Source organism: Oncorhynchus clarkii, chromosome 33, assembly GCF_045791955.1.
Source record: "Oncorhynchus clarkii lewisi isolate Uvic-CL-2024 chromosome 33, UVic_Ocla_1.0, whole genome shotgun sequence".
In the NCBI taxonomy this organism is placed as follows: domain Eukaryota; kingdom Metazoa; phylum Chordata; class Actinopteri; order Salmoniformes; family Salmonidae; genus Oncorhynchus; species Oncorhynchus clarkii.
This window is the reverse complement of record NC_092179.1, coordinates 30,011,462-30,021,372: the sequence shown is the minus strand read 5'-3', so window position 1 is coordinate 30,021,372 and position 9,911 is coordinate 30,011,462. Positions and strand designations below refer to the sequence as shown.

General features: G+C 44.4%; 2 protein-coding genes across 2 annotated transcripts in view; both read left to right on the top strand.

Moving 5' to 3' along the window:
* The window catches only part of LOC139392762 (RAD50 interactor 1), a 13,074-nt gene extending 8,951 nt beyond the window's left edge, over positions 1 to 4,123 (top strand). The window contains exons 10-13 of the mRNA XM_071141007.1: positions 1,904 to 2,124; positions 2,452 to 2,632; positions 2,932 to 3,050; positions 3,248 to 4,123. Of these exons, the coding sequence (XP_070997108.1) occupies positions 1,904 to 2,124; positions 2,452 to 2,632; positions 2,932 to 3,050; positions 3,248 to 3,467 (741 nt within the window). The 3' untranslated portion in view covers positions 3,468 to 4,123. The remainder of the gene's footprint in view (positions 1 to 1,903; positions 2,125 to 2,451; positions 2,633 to 2,931; positions 3,051 to 3,247) is intronic.
* Positions 4,124 to 5,093: 970 nt separating this feature from the next.
* Positions 5,094 to 8,723, top strand: LOC139392802 (LSM8 homolog, U6 small nuclear RNA associated). The gene is made up of 4 exons (XM_071141060.1): positions 5,094 to 5,242; positions 7,528 to 7,568; positions 8,017 to 8,144; positions 8,390 to 8,723. The coding sequence occupies exons 1-4, from the start codon at positions 5,212 to 5,214 to the stop codon at positions 8,478 to 8,480; spliced, it is 291 nt and encodes a 96-aa protein (XP_070997161.1). The 5' UTR covers positions 5,094 to 5,211; the 3' UTR covers positions 8,481 to 8,723.
* The last annotated feature ends 1,188 nt before the right edge of the window (positions 8,724 to 9,911 follow it).

The following is a 9,911-nucleotide window of genomic DNA, read 5'->3' as shown; positions in this document are numbered from 1 at the left end:
CTCTATTCCACAGTACTACATAGAGCCATGACTACATGGAACTCTATTCCACAGTACTACATAGAGTCATGACTACATGGAACTCTATTCCACAGTACCACATACAGCCATGACTACATGGAACTCTATTCCACAGTACTACATAGAGCCATGACTACATGGAACTCTATTCCACAGTACCACATAGAGCCATGACTACATGGAACTCTATTCCACAGTACCACATAGAGCCATGACTACATGGAACTCTATTCCACAGTACCACATAGAGCCATGACTACATGGAACTCTATTCCACAGTACTACATAGAGCCATGACTACATGGAACTCTATTCCACAGTACCACATAGAGCCATGACTACATGGAACTCTATTCCACAGTACCACATAGAGCCATGACTACATGGAACTCTATTCCACAGTACTACATAGAGCCATGACTACATGGAACTCTATTCCACAGTACCACATAGAGCCATGACTACATGGAACTCTATTCCACAGTACTACATAGAGCCATGACTACATGGAACTCTATTCCACAGTACCACATACAGCCATGACTACATGGAACTCTATTCCACAGTACCACATAGAGCCATGACTACATGGAACTCTATTCCACAGTACTACATAGAGCCATGACTACATGGAACTCTATTCCACAGTACTACATAGAGCCATGACTACATGGAACTCTATTCCACAGTACCACATAGAGCCATGACTACATGGAACTCTATTCCACAGTACCACATAGAGCCATGACTACATGGAACTCTATTCCACAGTACTACATAGAGCCATGACTACATGGAACTCTATTCCACAGTACCACATAGAGCCATGACTACATGGAACTCTATTCCACAGTACTACATAGAGCCATGACTACATGGAACTCTATTCCACAGTACCACATACAGCCATGACTACATGGAACTCTATTCCACAGTACCACATAGAGCCATGACTACATGGAACTCTATTCCACAGTACTACATAGAGCCATGACTACATGGAACTCTATTCCACAGTACTACATAGAGCCATGACTACATGGAACTCTATTCCACAGTACTACATAGAGTCATGACTACATGGAACTCTATTCCACAGTACCACATAGAGCCATGACTACATGGAACTCTATTCCACAGTACTACATAGAGTCATGACTACATGGAACTCTATTCCACAGTACCACATAGAGCCATGACTACATGGAACTCTATTCCACAGTACCACATAGAGCCATGACTACATGGAACTCTATTCCACAGTACTACATAGAGCCATGACTACATGGAACTCTATTCCACAGTACTACATAGAGCCATGACTACATGGAACTCTATTCCACAGTACTACATAGAGTCATGACTACATGGAACTCTATTCCACATCAGGTAACTGATGCAGCAGTAAAATTAGATTTTAAAAAACAGATAAAAACATCTTATGGAACAGCGGGGACTGTGAAGCAACACAAACATTGGCACAGACACATGCATACACACACACACACACACTCACGATAACATACGCACTATATATACACATGGTGGAGTAGGGGCCTGAAGGAACACAGTGTGTTGTGAAATATGTGAATGTATTGTAATGTATTCAAATTGTATAAACTGCCTTAATTTTGCTGGACCCGAGGAAGAGTAGCTGCTGCTTTGGCACATGCTGCCCGCCTGTCTGCCTGCCTGTCTGTCAATCTGTCAGTCTGTCTGACTGTACATGTGTTGTCCGTTCAGAAGTTAAGTTAAGGGGACAGAAAAAGCCACATATTAACACCTTCACTCTGCTGTATGTTCCCTCCTTTTACTGCACTGCTCCAGAGGTCTTCTTCAAGGCTGTTCAATTTTCTCTTCTCTCTCCTCTGTTCTTCCTCAGTTCTTCCTGCAGCTGCAGCAATCAGCTGTGGCCCTGGGGGAGGAGGAGCTGTTGGGGCCGCTGGGGGTCACTGAGTCCGGCCGTCTGGCCTCTCTGGAGGGGTCTCTGTTTGAGGGGCTCCTGGGGCTGCTGGAGAGGCTGAGAGGAGACATGCTGGGCAGGTTACTGGAGGCTGTCATGAGGGACGTACAGAAGAAGGCTCAGCCCTACTGCAGGGACAGGTCAGTGGAGACACTCTTCTCTTAGAGGAAGGGTTATTTCTGTTCAATCTAGTTCCTCTCAAGATGTAGGCCTATTTTTGGAGTTTTAAACACTAGGCACCCACTGTCACCTTGCTTTGCTTGGTGTTTAGGCCCAGGTTGATTGTAAGCACTTTGTGACAAAATATATTTTTCCTGTAACACGCCTGGACAGTAGGAATGAAATGTGATTTCTTGAGCTCAGATCATCACCTACAGCCACCATATAACCAATTGAACAACACAATGTTGGAGTGAACAAAATGTTCAAAACTAGAATGACACTAACGTGTATCCTTCCCCTCCCAGGTGGTTGTCTCTGCCGTCCCAGTGTGACCAGGCCACCATGTCCCTGTCCAGTTTAGCCTGTCCTCTGATGCTCTGTCTCAGGGACCACCTGCTCCAGCTGCAGCAGATGCTGTGTCTGCCTCTCTTCCAGACGGGCTGGCAGGACCTGGCTGAGAGGCTGGACCTCTTCCTCTACCAGAATGTGAGTCACACTGCTGGCCTGCTACAAAGGGAATTAATCAGATAGTTGACTTCATTAAATATTTGAACTTTTAGTGATTTCTCAGATACTACTGTCTGGAGTGACTTAAAATAAGGTAATTAGATTGTCACACATCATTAGACACATCTGTTCTCAAATACATTAAAACTACATTGGCTACTGACCAATTCTAATTATAAAATACAGACGGAAGAAAATAGGATGAAGCAATAGAGAATGTTTTTTGGGGGCTAATCACATCTCTATTAACTTATGGACTTGCTACCTGTCTCCGTCAGGTGATTCTGTATAACCACTTCAACGAGGGGGGTGCCGCCCAGCTCCAATTCGACATGACAAGGAACCTCTTCCCTCTGTTTGGACACTACTGCAAGAGGCCTGAGAACTTCTTCAAACAGTGAGTGGGCCATTACATACAATGGCAATTCTGCTGACAATATCACCTGAAAACATTGTCCACAGTATCATAATCTGTAGAAGAGACCTACAGTTTGTTTGTAGTTCCTTAGGTTATTAAATGTCCTGCACAGGGGTTGAATTCCTTGTCAAATAATTTCTAGGTAAAAAATGATTGGTCATGTCTCCCTCTCTCAGTGTGAAGGAGGCCTGCGTCATCCTGTGTCTGAATGTGGGCTCAGCTCTTCTTCTACGAGACGTCCTAAGGCAGGCTGAGGAAGACGAGGAGCAACCAGGGATACCGGACGGCAAGCAGCCCAGCCCTACGTCAGCCCTCAACGAGCTGGGGGTCTACCGCCTGGCCCCCTGTGACGTCCTCATCCTGCTCAACCTCAGGGCCTCCTGGCCGGGAAAGTGAGGGGAGATGGGAGGAAGAACAGTAGCCTGGTCCCAGATGTGTTTTTGACAACTCCTATGGTGATGCCGATTGGCCGTAGGAGTTGAGCAAGGCAGCACTAACAGATCTGTGACCAGGCTAGGACGGGCTTCAGCTGGCAAAGAACAACCACTACCAATGAACTACACCGTATCCCATAAACCTGGAATAGACCTCTGTCATTCCTGAATACTCCTGTCCTATCCCGTTTAATCCCAGTTTTGTTTACTTTGCCGATCCTCTGTCTACAAGCTCAGCGCCTGTTCCATATCAACTCACCACTCCTGGTCTAAACGCAGGGGAGAGACCTCGACTGGAGCCTGGAGGATGTGTTTATATGAACTGCTCATGTAGATGACATTATTTGTCTATTGACTGACAGCACAGACTTCTGTCTTCTTGTGGAGGAGATCTAGTAGTACCACATGGTGTGGATGGGTATATCAGGAGGTCCCCCTCTCACTTCCTGACAGGGACTGTTGTCTTTAACCACACGAGATATAGGAGACCTTAACACTGCTGTTTTAAGCAGTCCAGTGCATTTGATAACAACAACAGCCCTGTCTGTCACATTACCTTATTTAATGTCATATACATTTGTAAAGAAGTGAGAAATAAAAACATTTAAATCCCGAAAATGTTATTTATGTCAGTAACTGCCGTTTTGACAACCAATCATGTACGTTTCATGCTAATGTGAAAGATTCTGATGAAGTCACTCCAGTGAGCCTCAGCAGCCTGCCCAGCTGCAGTATGGGTCTCAGCAGCCTGCCCAGGTGCAGAATGCCATAGAAACAGAAGCAGTGTTGGAGACACTGAGGTATAATGAGCGCTAGAGACTGCATCCATATTTCTGACTGTTTAAGGTAATCTACTGACATTCTTCATGACCAGGTTTTATCCGGTTTATACAGACCAACATCACATGTGCACTAGCACTCAATGTGCAAAGGGAGTAGTGATGACGTCATCCCAAAACAGCAGACATTGGATGAATATTAACATGTTAATGGACTGGTTTGATATTGCAGGTGACTGCTGACTGACTGATCTACAAATCACCTTGCATCATAAATAACGACTCATTATTTGTAGATCAGTCAGTCACAATTGACCAATGATACATCACGTTGATGCTCTCCAACAGGACAACTGTCTTCAACTGTGAGCACTGGGGGAAAATAATTCAAATAATGAAATGGCTGTTTTGTGCACAAAGGTTATGACTAAAGTGTCTTATTATGAATTTTCTAATCTTACTTTTTTCTATGTGGCCGTCTATGGAAATTGGGTGTCAGTTAAACTGCAGCACCGAAACAAAACTGTAGGAGCAGTTGAAACCATGCTTCAAGACCTTTGGCTGGAGAACATCAAATCCATGATGCATTGTGGGTAAATGGTGACTGACTGATCTTCAAATAATAATCAGTAATTAATTATGATCCAAGGTCGAACAAGCCTATTATCTCTAGAAAGGGCGGTCTGGTAAACTCATGGATCGGTAGGGCGACACCACTGAGGTATAAAGAACGGCGCGACACTCATTCTCTGTGGATTCGGCGCCATCTTCTGGACACCAAAATCATTAGTGGGTCTGCAAACATCTAGTCTGGTCTGATGCTGTTTCCGGTTTGTGCCTGCACGCCGATTTTGTGATCTACGGTGGAGCTACGTTTGTGTTTTCCAAATAAACCCGGCGGATTTGAACGAGTCTTTTGTTGTCACCATGTCGACTGCCCTCGAGAGCTACATCAACCGTATCCTTTGAACTAAAGTCATCCTGGTACAGTCACTGAATGGGACTTTTGCTGATGAATCGCGTGATTATTGATGCGTGGGTGCTTTGGCCTGCTAGATTGAGCTTTGCTAGCAATAGCATCGCATATGGCTTTTTAGTAGAATGACATGTAACTGTGCGCTAGTTAGATAAAATATAATACAAATGATTTTGGAAGCCAAACATGGGTACATGTTCATCCAAATGTGTTATTTAAGCAATAAGGCCCGAGGAGGTGTGGTATATGGCCAATATACCACGGCTATGGGCTGATCTTTAGCACAACTCAAAGCTGAGTGCCTGAATCCAGCCCTTAGCTGTGGAATATTGGCCATATACCACAAACCCCCGAGGTGCCTTATTGCTATTATAAACTGTTTACAAATGTAATTAGAACAGTAAAAATACATGTTTTGTCATACCTGTGGTATACTGTCTGATATACAACGGCTTTCTGCCAATCAGCATCCAGGGCTTGAACCACCAAGTTTATAATAGCAAGCTAACTATGGATTTGTCGTGCAAGCTCAACAGTGTTGCTGCATGTGCAGCTTCTCATGAAATAGCAGCCTGGTCTCATATGCCTCGATTGGGGCATCAGGTAGCCTAGTGGACTAGAAAGGTTGCAAGATCGAATCCCCGAACTGACAATATTCAAATCTGTCGTTCTGCCCCTGAACAAGGCAGTTAACCCACTGTTCCCAGGCCTTCTGAAAATAAGAATTTGCGCTTAACTGACTTGCCTAGTTAAATAAAGATCAAATAAAATGCTCAATGGGTGACATGTCTGAGAATGTAGGCCGTTTTCAGCTTCCAGGAATTGTGTACAGGTCCTTGTGACATGGGGCTGTGCATTATCATGCTAAAACAAGATGAATGGCAAACCAATGCGCCTCAGGATTTTGTCACGGTATCTCTATGCGTTCAAATTGCCATCGATAAAATGCAGTTGTGTTCGTTGGCCGTAGCTTATGCCTACCCATACCATAACCCCACCGCCACCATGGGGCCCTCTGTTCACAACGTTGACATCAGCAAACCACTCACCGACACAACGCCATACACATGGTCTGTGATTAGAAGTACTGCCAAATTCTCTAAAACGACATTATGGTAGAGAAATGAACATTAAATTCTCTGGCAACAGCCCTGGTGGACATTCCTGCAGTCAGCATGCCAATTGCACACTCCCTCAAAACTTGAGAAATCTGTGGCATTGTTGTGACAAAATTGCAGATTTTGGTGACCTTTTAGGGGCACCCGTGTAGTGATCGTGCTGTTTAATCAGCTTCTTGATATGCCTATCCTGTAAAGTGGATGGATGATCTTGACAAAGGAGAAATGCTCACTAACAGGGATGTAAACAAATTTGTGCAAAACATTTGAAGGAAATAAGCTTTTTGTGTGTATGGAACATTTCTGGGATATTTTATTTCAGCTCGTAAAACATGGGACCAACACGTTTTTGTTCAGCGTATGTACCACTGCAACGCAATGTTGCAAGGCAAGCGCAGCGTTTCTTTGGAAATGAATGCACCAAAACGCATTGACGCTGTGGGTCTGATCGAGGTGAGACTAGACGTAATATAGTAAACGTAAATCCTGGGCACTCAGATGAGTATATATGTTATGTTTAGTATGGTTACATAAGAGAGAACGTTACTCAATAAGTAGAAAGTAAAGCAGGGTGGTTGGGCGTGTAACGCCAACGTCTAGCAACACAAAAGCTGTAAGAATCTCATCACGGACAACTTAAGCATTTTAGTTGGAAACTTTGCAACTACTTACTACAAGCCTAGCTAATGTTAGCAACAACAAATTGGAATTAGTATTATATCATATTTTTTAAATGTTAATTTGACCTTTATTTAACTCGCCAAGTCAGTTAAGAACAAATTCTTATTTTCAATGACGGCCTAGGAACAGTGGGTTAACTAATGTTTGGGGGCAGAACGACAGATTTGAACCTTGTCAGCTCGGTGATTCGATCTTGCAACCTTTCTAGTCCAACGCTCTAACCACTAGGCTACCTGCCTCTAACCACTAGGCTACCTGCCTCTAACCACTAGGCTACCTGCCTCTAACCACTAGGCTACCTGCCACCCATGGATGGATGAAGGACATCCACAAGTGAATACATACCATACGAAATGTAACTTATACAAATGATGAGTGTCACGGATTTACATTTAATATGTTACGTCTACCCCTGAGACCAGGTTGGAAATAGTGTCCCAAATGTTTTCCTTAGCTGCTGTGTTTCAGGTACAGTGGCCATCGTTACATCTGACGGACGGATGATAGTGGTATGTCTCTAGCTACTTCACTGCCGTACTTGGCTCCAGATCTGTGCGTCTGAATGGTTTTGACTGGACCATAAACCTGATTTTGTGCGTGTGCTGTTTTGATTGGACCGTTGATCTGTGTGTACTGTTTTGATTGGACCGTTGATCTGACTGTGCGTGTACTGTTTTGATTGGACCGCTGATCTGATTGTGCGTGTACTGTTTTGATTGGACCGTTGATTTCACTGTGCGTGTACTGTTTTGATTGGACCGTTGATTTCACTGTGCGTGTACTGTTTTGATTGGACGGTTGATCTGATTGTGCGTGTACTATTTTGATTGGACTGTTGATCGGATTGTGCGTGTACTGTTTTGATTGGACCGTTGATCTGTGTGTACTGTCTTGATTGGACCGTTGATCTGTGTGTACTGTTTTGATTGGACTGTTGATCTGACTGTGTGTGTTCAGGGTACCCTGAAGGGCTTTGACCAGACCATCAACCTGATTCTGGATGAGAGTCATGAGCGTGTGTTCAGTTCCTCTCAGGGCGTGGAGCAGGTGGTCCTGGGACTATACATCGTCAGAGGAGACAACGTGTAAGTATCATGTCGACCTCTGGCGGAACTCTCACCTTTCACCCAAACAACCCCTTATGACCTCTCCCTCTCACTGCGCCCGTTCACTCCCCATCAAGGACTTGGATTGGTGAAGAGACTGAGTGTCGACAACATTTCTGAAACCGTGAGGGGAATGAACACTTTAACTGGCCACTTTGGGGGGGGGGGTCAGACTTCAACACACAGTAGTACACCCAGGCCAACTGCTCTCCTCTATTTTGCAGAGCTGTGATTGGGGAGATTGACGAGGACACAGATTCTTCGCTGGACCTGGGGAACATCCGCGCTGAACCCCTTAACTCCATAGTCCACTGACCTCTCACCCTGACCCCTCAACTCGGATGTGCTGACCCCTACACCTGAGCGATTGTGTGTGAGAGAGAGTGTGAAAGAGAAAGCTAGAAATAGAGTAGTGTTTCAATTTTCACCACCTACTCAGCAATAGCTGATGTCCCTGTCTGTAGAGCACAGTTTATCTCCCCCATGAAGGACCCAGGGGACTAATAGGATGTTGATGAATGTGGTGATATTTTTTAATAAAGTGTTTCGTTTAACATGAAGTGTGTGTTGTTACTCCACAACAACAGTGTGAGTAAAGGGCTATAATAAATGTGGTGGATCGAGCCCTGAATGCTGATTGGCTGACAGCCGTGGTATATCAGACCATATACCATGGGTATGACAAAACAATTATTTTTACTACTACGTCCCCCTCGAGCACATATACCACACCCCCCCGTGCACATATACCACACCCCCTTGTGCACATATACCACACCCCCTCGTGCACATATACCACACCCCCCCGTGCACATATACCACACCCCCTCGAGCACATATACCACACCCCCCCCGTGCACATATACCACACCCCCTCGAGCACATATACCACACCCCCCCGTGCACATATACCACACCCCCCCGTGCACATATACCACACCCCCTCGAGCACATATACCACACCCCCCCGTGCACATATACCACACCCCCTCGTGCACATATACCACACCCCCTCGAGCACATATACCACACCCCCCTGTGTACATATACCACACCCCCCCGTGCACATATACCACACCCCCCTGTGCACATATACCACACCCCCCGTGCACATATACCACACCCCCCGTGCACATATACCACACCCCCTCGAGCACATATACCACACCCCCCCGTGCACATATACCACACCCCCCCGTGCACATATACCACACCCCCTCGTGCACATATACCACACCCCCTCGTGAACATATACCACACCGCCTCGTGCACATATACCACACCCCCTCGTGCCTTATTGCTTAAATATACAGTACCTTCAGAAAGTATTCATTCAGACCTCTTGACTTATTCTACATGCTGTTACAGCCTGAATTCAAAATGGATTCAATATATATTTTCTCAACCATCTACACACAATACACAATACATAATACACAATACATAATACACAATACACAATACACAATACATAATACACAATACACAATACATAATACACAATACATAATACACAATACACAATACATAATACACAATACATAATACACAATACACAATACATAATACACAATACATAATACACAATACATAATACACAATACATAATACACAATACATAATACACAATACACAATACATAATACACAATACACAATACCCTGTAATAACGAAGTGAAAACATGTTTTTTTTGGAAGTGTTTGCAAATGTATTGAAAATGAAATCTAGAAATATCTAATTTCCAT